The sequence below is a fragment of the Rutidosis leptorrhynchoides genome, chromosome 1 (genome assembly GCF_046630445.1).
Source record: "Rutidosis leptorrhynchoides isolate AG116_Rl617_1_P2 chromosome 1, CSIRO_AGI_Rlap_v1, whole genome shotgun sequence".
Taxonomy (NCBI): Eukaryota; Viridiplantae; Streptophyta; class Magnoliopsida; order Asterales; family Asteraceae; genus Rutidosis; species Rutidosis leptorrhynchoides.
The window spans coordinates 25,127,958-25,146,835 of NC_092333.1; the positions used below are offsets into that span (position 1 = coordinate 25,127,958).

The 18,878-nt window shown below is 32.6% G+C and overlaps 2 protein-coding genes across 7 annotated transcripts; both read right to left on the reverse strand.

Moving 5' to 3' along the window:
* On the reverse strand, positions 1-4,777 carry LOC139857817 (cleavage stimulating factor 64). Of its 2 annotated transcripts, XM_071846665.1 has the most exons (8): positions 4,592-4,777; positions 4,403-4,480; positions 3,852-3,890; positions 3,263-3,769; positions 2,943-3,029; positions 1,807-2,001; positions 914-1,044; positions 1-281 (listed from the first exon to the last, which is right to left on the reverse strand). In XM_071846665.1, the coding sequence occupies exons 1-7, from the start codon at positions 4,682-4,684 to the stop codon at positions 919-921; spliced, it is 1,125 nt and encodes a 374-aa protein (XP_071702766.1). In that variant the 5' UTR covers positions 4,685-4,777; the 3' UTR covers positions 1-281; positions 914-918. The 2 variants fall into 2 exon arrangements, with proteins under 2 accessions (XP_071702766.1, XP_071702759.1); XM_071846658.1 differs by lacking the exon at positions 1-281 and having other exon boundaries at positions 705-1,044.
* A 7,612-nt stretch (positions 4,778-12,389) lies between these two features.
* Positions 12,390-18,620, reverse strand: LOC139857832 (uncharacterized). 5 transcript variants are annotated; one of them, XM_071846672.1, is made up of 8 exons: positions 18,411-18,620; positions 17,688-17,902; positions 16,827-16,967; positions 16,561-16,726; positions 16,332-16,452; positions 14,082-15,809; positions 13,251-13,336; positions 12,390-12,646 (listed from the first exon to the last, which is right to left on the reverse strand). In XM_071846672.1, exons 1-4 carry the CDS (start codon positions 18,422-18,424, stop codon positions 16,569-16,571), a joined length of 528 nt encoding a protein of 175 aa, XP_071702773.1. In that variant the 5' UTR covers positions 18,425-18,620; the 3' UTR covers positions 12,390-12,646; positions 13,251-13,336; positions 14,082-15,809; positions 16,332-16,452; positions 16,561-16,568. The 5 variants fall into 5 exon arrangements, 4 of the variants coding, with proteins under 4 accessions (XP_071702773.1, XP_071702781.1, XP_071702793.1 ...); XM_071846680.1 differs by having other exon boundaries at positions 14,082-15,636; positions 15,773-15,809; positions 17,688-18,620; XM_071846692.1 differs by having other exon boundaries at positions 14,082-14,163; positions 15,520-15,809; positions 17,688-18,620.
* Positions 18,621-18,878: the final 258 nt, after the last annotated feature.

Consider the following 18,878-nt stretch of genomic DNA (forward strand, 5'->3'; position numbering starts at 1 on the left):
ATGACTCCCAATGCTACTTGCTCACGAAGTGGAAAAAGCAATAGTTCAAAAGCCCATTGTTGTATCTAGTTAGTTCACTTGCATCCGAAAATACAAAAACCCAAAAGCTATTTTCTAAAGATGTTTCAGCATAATCGAACGGTCTAAAAACAATTTTGATTATAAATATCAAAGTTGACATGGTTGCCCAAAATGCAACACAAGTAAATAGCTTGATGAAGGTCTTGACAACGATCAATCATTTCGCCCATCATCAATCTGATCTTATTGCTTGGTGACACCTGAAAGAGAATATATGTAAGATAGTGCATATGGATGTACACTAAAAGAGAACTTAAAAAACAAAAAATATATTAGATTCTAGATAATTTTACATCCACTTTCTGAATTACTCCGTGGTAACTTCAAATATTGCTTCATAAGTTTTACTTATTTGGCATACATTATGGAACCACAGAATCAACAATCTGAACTTTTTCATTCTACCGTATCAATGTTTCATACTATAGTAAGCGTTTTGAAAGTGTGATTATGTCATTGTTTAATAAGTCGCAACGGAACGTGGTGTAAAAAACGGTGTAAAGTTGTGTGCTTTTCTAGCTTGGAGAGTAGTCACTTCTGATATATGTTGGCCATTTCATGGTTATTAATCTTGCAAAACAAATGACAGTAAATTCCTTCATAGTAACAAATATCAAAAAATATATCCAAAACTGATAATAACTCTTAATAACCAGATAAAATAAGCAGTATACTTTGACACTAAAAACTATTGTTGTCACTTAATATTGCAAGAATCAGACGATAACTTCCATAAAACATACAACAATGTCCCCCCAGAATGTTTCCTCAAACGTTGCATCCATCAAGATGATGAATTACACAAAATTACAGCCTCGGGGGAGATATTTACCGATGTTAGTGGCGCAACATCTGCTGTAGCTGAAGGACTTGATTTCTTTGATCGGGTGGTAAAAGATTGATTTGTTCAGGAGTGAGGCTCATCACTTGTTGAAGTAGTGCCTTTTCCATATCAGCAGTTAACTGTAGTAGATTAATAAATCAAAGCATGTCATCATAAAATTAATTAACACAAAGTCGTCACACAAAAGAAACTGACACGATTTGATCAAATCTATAGAAATAATAAACCTTGACAGGAAGTTGAATTATATTGGAATAATAATATTGCGGAGTAATAATAATAATGAACGTGACCTCCTAACTTGCTTTTTAATGAGAACCGATGATAAATGTATAAGGCTATTACGGATTTAAATTCATGTTTACTAGGATCTAATTTTTATGAGAAAAAGAAGGCGACCCTCAAAAAATATAATTAACTTTATATATTGGATGCGTTAGATGGCAATTCCAACCCATTTATAAAATGGACTGTTTCAGGCTTTAGTTACTTAATAATGGCTAAACAAGAAATTGAAAAAACTATTATCAAGAATGTAGGTGGCTAAACAGGTTTTGCAGATAAAAAATTTCCTAACACGCATCTGAACGATAAAAACCTCTATAAAATTAAAAATAAAATATAATCTTTATCACACTATTTATATAAATTAACAAGAAACGGAGGATCAATCCAATCCTTTTTAGCATCATTACCCAACCCCCATATCTTGCCTCCGCTAAGTGCACGACCCTAACCTTATATCAGTTTTTGTAAAAATAAAATAAAATAGAGATTTACAGATGCAGGTCGAGAAGGCTGACATCTATGTGCAACAACATATACTTCGATAAACTTATGTTAACTTTAAAAAAAAATATTATAATGAGAAAGAAATTTACAGATGCAGGTCGAGGAGGCTGAGCGGCTGAGCCCATATGAGGAGGAAATGGTGGTGAGGGTCCAGGGAGCTGCTGCTGCGTTCCAACCGCATTGTTGTCTGACAAACCAGGCATCCAAGTGGACCCACCTCTTTCAGGTTGTGATGGAGGGATTCCCATTTGATTGTAATCCATTCCTACATGTGAACTTCCTCCCTGTTTTAAACGACGACATTACGTTAAACAATTCTCGAGATATATAATAATATAAAAAATGAACAGATGCGGCACAATATGGGTTGAAACAGGTAGGTCACTGATGCATATGTGTATGATCCAGGTGGGTCTAGCTCAACAATATTTGCTACCTATTTGAAAGGATTAATTGGGTTGAATAGCTCTTTGGATCGAGCAATGAAAGTGGGGCGAACAACTTTGGGCCAAACAAGAAATAATTTAATTGGAGGAGCACATGGACATGAACTTAAATAATTTATTTCCGAGTCAGAATGTGGACGTGGAACAAGTCAAGAATTGGAAGCATATTCAACTTCTATTTACTTATCCTTATCTTTAGTTATTCTTATCTTTAGTTACTTTGTTAGCATATATAAATTGACGTAGCTGGGATTTTAGGGAGTCAGTTTTGAGTTTTTTTTATTATTATTTGAGTTAAGAAAATAAACCGTGAAGGTTTTTCTTCTTTCTTCAACCGAGAAGGTTGCAAGTTTAGCAATTATATTTTTGGTGTGTAATATCCAATTATATTTTGCTATTTGTATTGGTGACTCATATCCAATACTATTTATCCTATTCTATTTAGCCATCGATCCTTCATTCCGCATTATGTGGTATCAGAGCCTTGTAGGGTTGAGGATACCGTCCCTATTTATGATACTGACGGTGAGGAAGAGGAAGGAGAGGCACAAGCGAACGGGGTGAATATTACTTTGGGGCCTTTGGTTTCGTCAATCACTTGTGATAGTGAAGACGACTTGTTTGGCCCAAAGTTGTTCGCCCCACTTTCCTTGCTCGATCCAAAGAGCTATTCAACCCAATTAATCCTTTCAAATAGGTAGCAAATATTGTTGAGCTAGACCCACCTGGATCATACACATATGCATCAGTCACACTGGGTTGACATGCAAAACCTATACCTGATACATTGATTGTGGTGGTTGCTGGACAGGTGGCGGTCCTTGAGAAAAAGGGGGGCCCATGTTAGTAGGAGGTCTTGAACCTGACTAAAGCATTCAAAATCAAAAAAACAAATTAAAAATAAATCAGCACATGTTTTCAATATAACAAGATAAAAAAATATTGTAGCATGTCAACATAACTGACAATAGAAAGATATGTTTCCTAATTATCTTTAAGAAAAGAGAAAGTAGTTTATTTAATTTTAATAAAAAAAATATTATAACTGAACATTACATGAGAACTCGAAGCACACAAACAATTAAAAAATGGATCTTACATGAAACATGGATTGAGAATGGTGCATTTGGGGTGCACCAGGGTGCTGATAACCTGCACTGGGTCCCATGTGAGGATAATTTTGATGTGGAAAACCCGACATAGACGGTGGTCTCGGTTGTGGCGGTAGTGGCGGTTGAAGTGGCGGCATATGAGGCATGCTACTGATATGTGAAGGCATATGTAATGGGGTCGATACAGGTGGCATTGGCGGTTGAATAACAGATGGTGTTTGTGTGGAATAATGAGGTGGAAGTTGAGAAGATTGCTGAGGTGGAATCGGTGCTGATGGGGCATTATGACTTCTGCTATGTTGTATTGGTTGTATGGGATGTGATGGTAATGAAGGGTTAGACTGCTGAGCTGGCAGTGTTGACGATGGGAATGGTGCGATTGTTTGGTTGAGTGAACTACTTTGAACTGGCAAAGAAGTCACGTGAGTGTTTGACTGCTGAGCTGGCGGGGTAGTTTGTTGGGATGCAGTTGGACTTGGTTGAATGTTTGGTATCTACATTAATAAAGACAAGAATTAGTTTCATAAACATATTATAGACGAATAAAAATGTAACAATTGATATAAGCCGGCATACCTCTTGAGGAGGCTGCAACATTCCTAGCATTATTTGTGCCTGACATAAGATATAAAGAAAATTATATATAAATAAAAAGAACAGCAGCTAATGAGTAATTTTGAATCGGTAGAGTAATTTACAACTGTTATTACTAAAACACAAGTGCAATATTTTCCCTAACATGTACAAACTGGTTGAATGATCATTACATGTTTTCTAATAATAATATTATCCTCCAAAGACGCCTATTTTAATTTCAAAATCTAAACTTTTTTCACAATTTTTCATAATATAATATGATCAATCACAGGTGAATTCTTAATGCTATAAAACAGTAATAAAATTTGTCAGTGTACACAGTATGTTACCATCTGAAAATTGATAATATAACATCTACATGCAATCAAAACTAAGTTTCGTATTGAAATCAAGTACTACCAATATTCTATCTTCCAACTTGTTACTTTCAAATACTAGAAAGAGGATAAAAGTCGCAATAAATTGTAAAAAAAATTAAAATAATAACACTAAATAAGAAGATTAATAGATTATACAATAATTAATAGTACCTGAAATAAGGCTTTTGTGAGTTGGGGATTTTGAATCAAGATTTGCCTTGCTTGATCCTGATTCTGTTCTATCAATGTCTGCATAACAATAACAGAAAAATAAATATTTTAATATTAAAAATTTCATCTTTAACCCTAATTTTTTATTATTGAAAAGGGGAAGAAAGTGATTTGTGTGTGAACAATAACCTTCATCTGAGACATGATATCATAGAGTTGGTTCTTTGACATTCCAGCGAGATTCATTGAAAGACCATCGCCGCTGATTTGATTTCCGGCCATTCTACCGGAAATTGCTGATTCGGAGTGACAAAAAGCTAGGGCTTTTTTCTGTAAGGAATTATGAAAAATATGTGTGTGGGCAGAACAGGAAGAGGGCTTTTCAAAAAAGATGTATTATGGCGAGGCGGTGGCTATTACAATGAAATAATTAGAATTAAAATTATATTAATTAATTAATTGAATTATTCGATTGATTTTCGATTTTATAATAATAGATAAAAAAAAATTCATCTAAATTTGTGATATTTTTTTTTAGAGATAAACAAACATACAAGACAAATTTATTATGAATATTTACAAAGTGTTCACACTTAAACTTAAATCATGAACTCTTAATAGTCCAACCTTAATACCAATACTAACTAGCTTAAGACCCGCGAATTCGCTGGATTTATTTTTTGATGGGTCAAATTAAATTTTTATTTGTTCCATTAATAAGATTTCATATGGTATTTGTTAGACCATATCTAACGTTCCGTCAGTTTGCCAAGGTCAGATTAGGTGGCAAAACTAACGGAAACTGACGACCGTTAACGGGGCGTCAGTTTCCGTTAGTTGAAAGCGTTAGTTAGGACTTTGACGGAAAAAAAAAGTTAGATTTGTTGTTCGAATATTACTGGTCCACGTGGCGTCTGTGTCCCCCCAACGGCGGCTATAGAGCCGTTTACCCATTTTTTTTTTTTAAATACATAATTTTATATTTAAATATAACCCATTCCATCCCATTTTTACACACAACATTTCAATTTTCTCTCAAATTTTACACAATCAAACCCATTTCCACAATTCTCAAATCAAAAAAATGGCCAACCATTGCTACATCAACCTCGACGTTCATCACGATGGTGAACTTTCCGACAACCGAAACTATTGGTACGACGGGAAAACTCAATCGTTCAACGATCTAGACGTCGCCGGCTGGGATGTAGAACGCGTAATAAGTTTTATACACAATAGGGTTGATTTCGAAGCCGTCGACGTTTGGTATTGTGACGAGGTCACAAATTTGTTCAAGGCGTTTTGTTCTGATGCCGTGTGGGAACGGATGGTCGGAATAGCAAAACTGAAGAACAAACGTATCACGTTGTACTGCCGTAACGTGTGGAGCCTTCCGGCGGAGAACGGTCGAGATGATGATACGTCTTCGCATGATTCGGGATCTCCCACTCGCTATGGACGTTAATTTTTTTTTTTATATTATTTAGGAATTAATAAGTAATTTTAGGAGTAATTTTAGGATTTAATAAGTAATTTTAGGACATTAAGTTTTTTAACTTTTAATTTTAGGTTTTTAATTTTAATCGTTTTAGGACTTTTTTTTTATAAATCGTGATTAGGACTTTTTTTAATAAATTTGTAATCGTGTTTAGGATTTTTAATTATTAGTTTTTTTATAGTTTTTTTTATATAAAATGTGTTACAAATAAAATAAAATTTAAAAAATAATAAACTGGTGGACCCTACTGAAAACTGACACAAAAAACTGACTCTGACTGTTAGAAAAGGTCAAAAACCGACCCTGCTGACTCACAGCCACTTTGCGCTTTTTGGGCAAAAAGCGCAAAAACTGCCTCTGACGTAAGCGTGACCACTAGAAATGGTCTTATGTTGATTAGAAAACATAACAATAACAATATTAAAAATAATGGTGTATTAATATTGCAAAAACCAATCAATGTTCGAGCATTTTTATGTTCTAAGGGACACTTTGACATAAATCAGCATATTAGTCTTTATTTAATAAAGCTTATCATGCAAATCCACATTCAACTTGCCCTCAAATTCTGCTGCAAATGGCTCAACCAAGTATCCAATTACATTTCTTAGTCTCCTATATATATTAACCATAATAGCACGAGTTAATACAAAGTGTAAAACTTTAAAGATTCAAGTGACTTCAGTAGGATAAATATGGGTCGGGTTAGGTTGGACTGGGTTGACACCAAACTTAGACATTATGTGCATTTTTTAGAAGTAGTAACCAACTAATAATGTGAGAGAGAGAGAGAGAGAGAGAGAGAGTGTGTGTGACAACCCGGAAATTTTTGATCAAATTTAAACTTTATCTTTAAATGATTTCACGTTTCCGACACGATAAGCAAAGTCTATGAAGTTGAATCTCAAAATTTTAGAACTGTTTCATTACATTTGACTGCTCTCGACGATTCATGAACAATTATATGTATGTATATATATATGTACAAGTAAAAAACGACTTTCCTACAGTAAAACACTATTTGCTACAGTAAATGACTTTGCTACAGTAAAATACTATTTGCTACAGTGAAACCGTATTTTGCTACAGTATTACAGTGAAAACGACTTGCTACAGTAAAACACTATTGCTACAGTAAAACACTATTTGATGTCGACGAACTAGCAAACAAAAATGGATAAGGCGGCCATGCGATCGCATGGCAAAAACACTGAAAACTCATGCGATCGCATGAGGTAATGTAGCAGGTCACATACTATAAAAGCTCGGTTCATTCCTCCGAATTATTATTTTTTTATATTATTATTATTATTATTAAGATTAATATTATTATTATTAATCTTATTATAATATTATTATTAGTAGTATATATACCTAAAATACTACGACGAGGTTATGAGCGTGTCACCTTCAAAATGGGTTTGTGAGCGGGATAGAGCTAAGGAAATTATGGGTTATTGCCAAGGAGGTTATGGGTAATGTTCGGGGGTATATTTGTGAATCAAATCTAGTGTTTATCATCTTCGTTACGTCTACGTACTTTCCTACAATATTGAATCTCAATATTTATACGTAAGCACTCATATTTTATCTTTTATATATTAATTGTGTATCCATGTCTAGTGCTCGAGTATATATATATTTATATATGCTAGTATGCTAAATTTCGTTGTTAAACAATTATAATGAATCACGAATTAAATACATATATTACTGATAAAAAGTATATGATATACATGTTTTTGGAAAGCTGGCGAAAAATCAATAACTTTTCATTTAGACATCGAATAATTTCGATGAACGGATTAAAAGATATGATCAACTGAATTATGATTGACGTTAATTGAAATTGCTTTTGAATCTACAATTAAGATTTAAACAACTCGTTTACGAGATTGATAATTTGGATTTTTGAATATTACCAACCGAGTAAATGAATCCTTATATAAGGTACGTCTCGTTTTGTTAAACAACTGTCAAAATTGACTTTTTGAAACGACATTGGATAACTTTTGTATGTCGATCTCGAGCATTAGGATTGTGATACACTATGACCTGACCTAGCTTGATAGACGTTTATTGACCAACATATGTTCTCTAGGTTGAGATCTACGATTATTTGGTAATCCGAGTTTCGATCACATTTTGGTGAACGACTTTATATGCTGCTAAGGTGAGTTTCATTGATCCCATTTTAATTGCTTTTGCAATATATATTTTTGGACTGAGAATACATGCAATTTATTTTAAACACAATGGATACAAGTACGTACTAAATTCTACACTGAGTTTGAACCGAAAATCCCTTAGCTTTGGTAACTAGTAACTGCTGGTTATAAGAACTGGTGGGCTCGAGTAGTAGTATATGGATCCATAGGGCTTGATATCCCCGTCGAGCTAGAGCACTAGCCTTTTAACGGATGTATGCTATTTGAGAAGCGTACACGTTGGTTTGTGTGTATTATTAAGATGATTATACAAAGGGTACAAATTATATATACGTTAAAGTTTAGTTACCAGGGTGCTCAATTTCGTAGAATATTTTGATAAACGTTTCTGGATGAAACAACTGAAATCTTGTGATCCACCTTTATATACAGATTATACGAAACATTAAAACTATGAACTCACCAACCTTTGTGTTGACACTTGTTAGCATGTTTATTCTCAGGTTCCCTAGAAGTCTTCCGCTGTTTGATTATATGTTACACAAGCTATGTGCATGGAGTCTTACATGGCATATTTTTTCAAGGAAACGTTGCATTCACCAAATCATCACCATGTATCTTATTTTGACTACATTGTCAACGGAAGTACTATTGTAAACTATTATTTATGGTGATTGTCTATATATAGAAATCATCAGATGTCGAAAACCTTTGATTTAAATATTCATTTATGGTGTGCCTTTTCAAAAGAATGCAATGTTTACAAAACGTATCATATAGAGGTCAAATACCTCGCAATGAAAGCGATGAATGACGTGTTCGTCCTTATGGTTTTGGAGCGATCGACACACACACACCGAGAGAGAGAGAGAGAGAGAGAGAGAGAGAGAGAGAGAGGATACATACGTTTAAGTCCCAATCACATAGGTGGATTAGTAAGAATTATGTAAAACAATTAGTAGAAACGATGTCAATTTTTTTAGTACTAACATCAACTTGAATATTTCACCTATAGAAACTAAAAGTTCGATGTTGGTAACTATAAGGTTACATATAAATAAAGTTTCCACAACTAAACAATAGTATTAGCTTTATTGTAAAAGACACATCATGGAGTTCAATTCATGCGTACAAATTAGAAGTCTTTTGATGAATGTTAGTCATATTTGTTTCTTTATAAGTTATATTGAAACAGATTAGCAGAATTATACAGAAAATCGAAATCAAAATATAATATAATAAATCAATCAAACTAGTAGAGTGGAGATACCTTATAATGGTAGATGTTACATATAATTCAAGCAAGTGTATAACCTAAATCACTTAATAAAATAACAAACTACCAAAAGGAATAAAAAAGCTCGTCATTCTCAACTTTGTCCACACTTTTTTTGCATACGGGAAAACTCTCAAGCACATCAAATTTTTATGTCAAAAGTAGACCATCATGCTTGAAATAGTACCTGTACAACTAAAGTTAAAAAAAAAAAAAAAAATACTAAGAGGGTGTTTGGATTTGCGTTTTGAAAATTGATTATGCGTTTTAAATAATTATAATCAAATAATCAATTGTAACAAAACGTGATTTTGATAAATGGTGTTTGTATTTGATTATGCTGTTTGAAATCGTAATAATCAAAATAATCAGTTTTTTAGTTATGGAAAAATCAAATTATTTGAGAACTTAACATATCTATCTATAGTTAATATTAAATCTCTAAAATGATGATGTCATAAATAAACATTTTCTAAGCATAAAAATAATTTAAAATAAAAAAGAAAAATTTTAAAACAATTTTGATGATGTCATTATTTTATATTAAATTTAGATTAAAAAAAATAATAGGAAATCTTTTATAAAAAGAAATACTAATCTTCAACAGAACACCACCATATTTACAAATTTTAAAGCATATTGTATAACTTTAAATAATATTGTATTTTAGTTTTCTAATAAAAATTTCAAAAGACATTTATTATTACTAATAATTATTTTTAAAAATATAAATACTCATTTGAGCAAACTTTATTATTACTATTATTTATTTTTATTATAGTAATTATAATAATAATTATTATATTATTAATATTCAAATATAGATTCTCTTTATGAGATTAATTACGTTACGTATGTATGCGAAAATACATGTCTCTATATATTTGTGAAAACAACGATAAGTTTCTTAGTCGAACGGGTCATTAAAATAAATGATTTTAACATTTACATTTAGTTAATACCTAAAACATGTGATTAAATTGTTTCGCTTAAACAAACTCGTGATTCCACGGGTCATTTCACTAGTAAAATTACTAAAATGGACATTTTTTAAAGTTATAAAAATTAAGATTTATTGATATATTTTTATGATTATTACCAAGCTATTATACAATATATATAGCTTTAAATTGAAATACAGTAATATATCAATATGTGTAAATGTATATTTATAACATATTACTCTGTATTATTTTTAGTTAATAAAAATACTCCCTATATATTTATGTAAGTAGTTCAAGCGTCAGATAGATCGAAATGTAACTATATGTGTTTCATGCTCCACAAAAGTCTTATCATTGAATAGTCACCATGAGTGACAATATAATGTCTGATAAGTTAACAGAGCCAAGTCTGAAAAATAAAAGCAAGAAGGTACGGGGTATTACGGAATGACAATATACTGTATATATAAAAGTACGGGGTATTGCGGAGTAGAGTATATGTAGGGGTATATTAGTAAAATAAGATGTTGAAATATTTTATTGGGAATTGCGTTTTTCTCTGCAGTACCTCCCTCCTTACTTCTTGATTTTCACGATTTGGAGCTCAAAAAACGCAAAAAATTGATTTTTACCATTTATTTGCCAAACACTTAATACAGATTATTTACGATTTACAAACGCAATAATTAAAAAATAAAACTTCAATCGCAAAGCCAAACACCCCCTAAATCTAAATATTTATCAGTTGGAACTCAAACCAAAATGTCCATTCAAAGATTATGATCTTATAAATAATTCCAATACGCTCAATCCAACCCTTACCCCAAATATTTAAATTCCAGATTAATGTTTTACTATTCCAACATCTACTTTGAGCACAAAAAGTTAATGACCAAGAAAACAAAGGAGTATTTAGTCTGCGACAAGGCCCCATTGTCGTGTCACATTGTTAGAGATGAGGATGACGATGTCGGTTAGTGGGGGTTGGTTTTGCTTGTTTGCTAGTTGTTGGCCTCTTAGTTAGATTGTTTGCTAGATTCGTTTCTTCCATATTTTTTTTAATTGTCGTGTAGGTCGATGGCTTTTAACGGGGCTCGGGTTTAGTTAGTGTTTTTTAGATGTTTGTAGTTAGTTTCTTGTTTCCAGCTTTCGTCGATCCATGTCCATGTTTGTTCTTGTTTCTCTTTTTCTCTTTTTGAGAAAGAGAATTTGTTATACAAAGTTTTCGTTTTTTTGTAATAAAAAAAATCAGTCTGCAACAAATATATTTGTAATAAATGTTTTCCCAAATTAGTTCTGACCTCAAATCAATCAGAAATACTTGTAAGTTATAAGACCAAATATACCATACCACTTACATTTATATGTAGTATTTATTTTTCACTTCAAATTCCATAAAAACCAAAGGGATCCAAATCAATAACCATAATGACATTGACACTCAAAAGTGCACATGAATGGTGAAATATTCAATGCTATCTATACACAAGTGCTTTATCTCGATATCTAATATCTAATTCGTGCCATGCATGTTAAAATAATAAATGGGTCAATTTACTTGAACTAATACTTGAAGTAATCGTCAATAAAATCCATGGAGTTAATGCTTTAAAGTTTAAACCGAGTTAAAACGTAGTAAACCAAATAGTGTAACTTCACAAATCAAATTGACCCATCTATAAGTAAATGTGTCAAATATGTCATCTAGGCTATACTCACCTTTTCCCACGTATTTGACCCACCCATATTGCCACTGCTTTAAGTTAAATTAAGGATGACAAAGAGAACATGACAACCAAAACGGCGGTTATTGCATGTCTGTTTCCTAATAGAAAATCGATCACACATGCATGAAAAGATAAAATAGAATCACCTTTTTGTTATCTCATCTACATACATGTATAACATCCCCATGAAACTAAGCACAACAAAGTACCGGAACATGAGATCCGTTATCGGTACCAAAAACAGAGATTCATACCTTAGTTAAGATTTTCAAGGATATTTGGATAGGGTGAAAAGCAACAAATGATGTATACTCACAATAGTTTCTAATAGATGTGAACAAGAGAACTCTTATTAAGTTGTAAAAAATCTCAGGTATTACATTGAATACGGATATTAAATTAGCCCCATATGCTTGTACGAAAAAAGGCATGGCTTTATGGTTGACGTATTCATCATACATCAAGACTAGTTCAGTAAATAATGAAAGAATACAATTTGTACTTCTATATCTTATCTACATACCTTTATAACATCCTCATCCTACAGGTAACCAAAAATTATTCATCAACTGTGAGCTGTAGTGTACCAAAATCTATGTCTTGAAATACATATGCATCTGAGTCAATATCACTGCAAAATTATCAAAACCAGAAAAAGTTAAGGTCAAAGCATTACACATTCAACTTTAAGTAGGGATAAGAACTATAAGTTCTTACAAACTATCTACATCTTTAACATGATTTTTGGAGGTGGGATGCAATTGAAATGAACTTCATGCGACTTTCATGTTGCTGAGGCTATTTGACGTATTATCCTTTTCGCTATATTTATATCAACGAACATCTAATGTAAGTGCTCATGATCATCTAATGTACAACAATTGTAGACAATTACCTCACTTTAGATTACCTTTATAGTGGTAATCTATATAGCGAAAATTTGGTAGCAATGTAATTTAACCAAGCCTAAGATGGGTTAACAATTACCTCACTAAAACAGTTACCTCACTTTAGACAATTACCTCACTAAAACAGTTACCTCACTAGAATGCGGCGTATTCAAAATTTAGTAATCTATTTTAATGGTCAAAATTTGGTAACAATTACCCAACTTTAGACAATTACCTCCACAATAATATTAAACCAACCTAAACTTCACTAAAACAGGTACCTATTTTGATGATTACACAACCTTCTTTATGCAACATTTTCGTACAGAAAGAGATCGTTCTCACCTTGAGAAGTTTTCTCATGGAACCAAGATCTGGTGCTGGAGATTCATCCATAATCTCAATGACATTCTTTCGCTTCAACTTCTCCCCTGTCATTTATCAACAGTTCATATTTCAGCTATCCTCTATACGTACTACAAAGCAACATTCAAACATAATGCCAATTCTTTGGTGAGAAACGTATCAAACAGTTAAAGTTGTTAAATGAACAAGACTTTATGTGCTTTACAATTACGCCAAGGATTTTGATAAACCGGAGAGACCTCTAATGCTCAAGAAATCATCAAATTTCTAATCGTATAATTTAAATGACTTTCAAATAAACATTCATATCAAACACCCCAAATCATTAGCATCTGAGTTTCAAGTTATAAATCAACTCCTGTTGCACATCTATATTACAATTATTTTTACTCCAATTGCAAGACACCAGATTTAGATAAAACTCGGGAAACCACTAAGGCCCCATCAAAGACTTTATATGTGGACCCAAACCTCTCCTGAATGAAAAAAGAAAGCAATCCATAACTTGGAGAACTGAAAATAAAGATACTCATGAAGTTACAATCTATTAAGTGGCTTAAGAACAACAACTCCTCTTAATAATTATACAGTCCACCATATTTACAACTTAATTTATACACATTTAATGACTATAGAAAGGCTATAATAATGCTATTTTTCAATCATCGTTAGAATGTTCATTGCAAAGAGGGATGACTAAGATAATGATTTATTTAGAAAAAAAGGATAATGTTTAGTCATGTGATAGAGGAATGGTGAATTTACTACGCCTAAAAGTTGGATTACTTGTCAAGCATAATAGAAACTTACCTTAACAGAATTTGGTCTTGAGTTTCAGTCAGCATGGAACAAAGGTATTCATATTTTCCTCATACGTCATTGCCCGAAACCACTATCAAGAACATAATTGTAAAAAGTAAAAAATAAATTAATAGGTCATGCTCCGATGGATAAAAAATTAATTTGGAAAAAGTAAAAAGAAAAAATATTTTAACCTTCCCACCTAGTCAGTCATTTTCTCTCTCCAACAACATAATCCTAAAAACCCTATTTCAGGCGCCGCCACACCGCCATCCAACAAATGGAGAATCCACACAATATACCCCCAATTGAACAAGATCTGTTTCCTGTTGGCAATGATCAGTCACTAGCTCATCGTCAACTAGACGTACCTGAGCTATATAGACAAGTTGCTCTTGTAAACCAAAGTTTCCGCCATCTAATTAGGCGCGATCCAGAATTTATGAGAGGCTACAACCTCCGGCCTTATCCAGCACCTTGGATGTTTAGCTGTTCTGGTCCATTAGAATTTCATAATAATGAAATTCAAGGTGTAAGATTTCAAGAGGCTAGAAATCTCAGACGTACACCCCCTCACGTCCTGTCTACTCTACTTGATATACACCATAGCTATATGCTCTTCAGAGAACAAGGAGAAGATAATGTTTTCGTTTTCATGATTTTGAATGTAATCAATTAGAAGAAATAAATATTCTTCAAGATCCACATTTTCCTGTTAATGCTTTACTAGGTACAGATCTTACCTTTCAAATAGGTCAGACCTGCCATTTCATTGTTGATATGGAGGAGTTTGAGAATGATGTTAACAGCGTTTATTGGTCAGACATGTTTGAAAGGTAAGATCTGCGCCTATTGAAGTATTAACAGGAAAATGTGGATCTTGAGGAATATTTCTTTCTTCTAAATTGATTACATTCAATGTCCTGATAAAGAAAACATTATCTTCTCCTTGTTCTCTAAAGAGCATATAGCTATGGTGCATATCAAGTAGAGTGGACAAGACATGAGGGGGTGTCCGTCTGAGATTTCTAGCCTCTTGAAATCTTACACCTTGAATTTCAATATTATGAAATTCTAATGGACCAGGACAGCTAAACATCCAAGGTGCTGAATAAGGCCGAAGGTTGTAGCCTCTGATAAATTCTGGATCGCGCCTAATTAGATGGCGGAAACTTTGGTTTACAAGAGCAACTTGTCTATATAGCTCAGGTACGTCTAGTTGACGAAGAGCTAGTGACTGATCATTGCCCACAGGAAACAGATCTTGTTGAATTGGGGGTACATTGTGTGGATTCTCCATTTGTTGGATGGCGGTGTGGCGGCGCCTGAAATAAAGTTTTTTAGGGTTATGTTGTTGGGGAAAGAAATGACTGACTAGGTGGGGAGGTTAAAATATTTTTTCCTTTTTACTTTTTCCAAATTAAATTTTTATCCATCGGAGTATGACCTATTAATTTTTATTAATTTATTTTCCAAATTAACAGAAGCTTGAGTGCCAGAGTCTTGTCCTCGTCTATCAAATCCCATTTTCTGCTTCAAGCAAGATCCTTAATTTTCTAAGAGTCTGCCCATCAAAAATCAAACAAAAAAACCAGATGTATTGGTTGCTACCCAATTCCGTATGCAATCAAGCACCTTATCATATAATTTTCATAGAAACGTGAAAATATAAACTCATCCAATTAGGCAAGATTGCTTACCTTTATAATCAATCCAACTATACCAATAATTTACCACCTGTTGAATCAAACATAAAACAATCAAAGTAAATTTAAAAGATTTGCAGTTAGGGTTTATGTATCTCGTAGTATATCACTAATGGAAGTAGTCTTGAAAATTGTTATATTGCAAGCAGTATTTATATTCGATGATTATTGACATATCTAGCCGTTATCGAAGGAATTAGGTTATCTCCATTTGACTAACTAGCGGAAATAAGTTTAATTGATTACGAAACATTATTCAAAACTTATAAAATTTAGTAAATCACATTCCATGATCGACTGTTAAAAACTTCGATATTTAGTATAAATCACCGATGATCGATGAGACATGGTTAACTTTGATATTTAGTATAACTCACCTCTTTTCAATGATAACAATAGATATTAAAAAGAAAGCCCATATCATATTATATACGAGTATAATAATGCATTTTCAAGGATGACTCTTTTTGATAGCTTGACTTAAACCCAGTTAGACCAGCACCCATTATGGCACCTAACTTATTTCAAAGGGAGGGGATTATCACTTATATACCTCCCATGTCTTTTTTTTAGTGCAGCCATTGTGGCATGTATCTTCATATCACCGTCTCTAATATCTGAAACAAAAGATGATTGGAAATCCGAGATACTTCTTCATGCCCATCATAGTTTCCCTACATTCAAGTTTTACATTAATCACATAAACTGAAATATTATAAAGAAGACGGTGACTCTTACATAAAAATAAAGAATTATTAGTTACAGACTTACAGCATACTTGCAGCATATGTTACATATGTAAATAACACAATTCGATGTTCATGACAGCATCCACGGGAATAGTCTCCCCTGGCAAAATCAATAATAAATCTCCAATTCGAATATCATCAGTAGGGACTTCAACACGGATTGAATCACGGATATAGATGCTTCCAACAGATACGTTACCTGTATAAATTAAAGATCATTTATCATACTGAGTATTTTCGAATATTTCATTACAACATTCACGTTATATATCACATCAAGTTAAGCTTATTTCAATTACCTAATACAACCATTGGATGCGAGATCAGCCCCATGTAATCATTCCCCGATCTTAGAAAAAATTTGTAAACACCGTTTATGAGTGTCTCAACTTCATCACCAATTGCAACGACCACATTATATATCACATTTAGGCTGAGACCTGCAATAAGAAAACTGTAGAATTTTTATTTAAAATCTGGTGCTGATAGTTGTGAATAATTGAACGGCAGCAGCAATTTGAAATGAACAAATACAGTTACAAACTTACAGATATATTTTATTAATCCCTGATCGATACAATCGATCTTGATTATGTTTGTTACAAATCACCATTGTAGTTTTGCATTTTATCGTAACTTTTTTTTTAAAGTCAAATTCACACACTCATTAATATTTACAAACACGAATATGTCACTTGGACTTGAACCATCAACATCTTGGTTGGAGAGCCAACACGATACCGCTAGACCAAAGGCCCTTTGGTTTTATGGTAACTTTTTCAGCTTGATTAATGTAAAATTTATAATTATAATTGGTAGAAGTAAAATGTTACCTCGAGAGTCTTAATATAACCAAATCGACCAGATTAATTTAGATCGGAAAGCTCAAATGAAATGAAATGGAATTTGCATTACAATTCGTGAAAGTTAGTTCTCATTGAAGGTAGGGTTTTCAATTTGTTTTGTTTGAAGGGATGTATGTATGTTTTTTTGTCTGTGCCGCGTGTTATTTTAGGGCTATCTATATATGAGTTCCAGAAAATTAAATTTGATGTATTAAATAAATTTCACCTCTCTTTAAATTTATACTATCGCGGGCCTTTTTTATGGGTCCAATCGAAATTGAATTTGATCAAGTAATAGGACATGTTACTCCTTACCGGAAACAAAGATGATTAGTTTGAACAACTTCAATGTTGTGTGCATCAATTCATCATACATTTGGCACATGCATTGTTTGAAATTTCTTTTTTTTTTCCTTTCCAATTTTAGTCCATATACTTCAGTAAGAGCAAAATAATACAATATCTCGAGCCATGTCCAAGAGCATTGAGTGATGCTGATAACTACATATATCAGATCCTCAACCAAATGCCTAAAAGAAAACATTAAGAAATATTCACTATCAATTCAGGAACAACATTATAAACCATCAAGTAACCAAAGAATGAGTGTACTTGCATAAAATCCGAATTAAGTATGTATCTCCATTAAGCTTCATTGTACTTAAAACAATAATAATTAATATCAAGTTCAAATAATAAGTTAACAAAACCATTACAACATACGAAGTATTATTTTTAAGACATTTCATCGAACACATTATGTGCATTTCCTTCCATACGATGTTGTAAACATCCACTCCGTGCATTTACTGAATCGTGTGTAAACAAAATCACGACACTATAACATGGTTAGATATGTCTAGCAAAATTATGAAGAAAAAAAAAAAAGACATCTAGTATCTTCTACCTTGAAAAAGATACGCCTAACAAAATCAAGGAAAAACCATAAATAACAATATCAAACGAAGACGTCTAGTATTAAAACCAAGAAATATAGAATCCGAAAAACCCTAAAATGAAATGAAGAAGCCAAAATACCTGGTGTTTTTCATTTTCTACAACCGAAACAGTAGACATCGCAAATGAGATGAACTTGATTAGATTAAAGAAGATGAGTAAAAAATACGGAAAGCAAAACCCTAAACGGATGAAGGTGAAACCCAGATGAAGATTAAGATCAGATGCATGAATGGTTTCTCCATGGCAACTGATTTTGAAATTCGAACCTAAATTGAGAAAAGGGTTACCTCAATGTATAAAAGGCAGGCACGCGTGAAGCTTTTTAATTGTGAGTTTAATGGCTTCTCCAGGTTTTATTATACTCCGTATATCCCTATTTTATTTAACTGTATCATCATTTTTTATTTATAAATTAATTAGGATTAATGACATAGATGTGATTTTTTTGTTTTTTTATTGAATTTTTTTTAAGGCATGAAAAGACATATTTATGATGTTATCATTTTAAAATTTTAATAGAATATATAGATTGAATGTTTGATAGGA

Bases quoted from the DNA above. Each gene is read 5' to 3' on its own strand.
- LOC139857817 (XM_071846665.1), bottom strand. From the start codon at position 4,684: ATGGCCGGAAATCAAATCAGCGGCGATGGTCTTTCAATGAATCTCGCT. The intron at 3,030-3,262 runs GTAAGATCCATT...TGAATGCTTTAG, and splicing joins ATTCTCAATCCATGTTTCAT to TCAGGTTCAAGACCTCCTAC. The intron at 1,045-1,806 runs GTAAATTTCTTT...AATCTACTACAG, and splicing joins AGCCTCCTCGACCTGCATCT to TTAACTGCTGATATGGAAAA.
- LOC139857832 (XM_071846672.1), bottom strand. The intron at 16,968-17,687 runs GTAAGGAGTAAC...TTCTTATTGCAG, and splicing joins ACTAATCATCTTTGTTTCCG to GTCTCAGCCTAAATGTGATA. The intron at 16,727-16,826 runs GTAATTGAAATA...TAATTTATACAG, and splicing joins GCATCCAATGGTTGTATTAG to GTAACGTATCTGTTGGAAGC.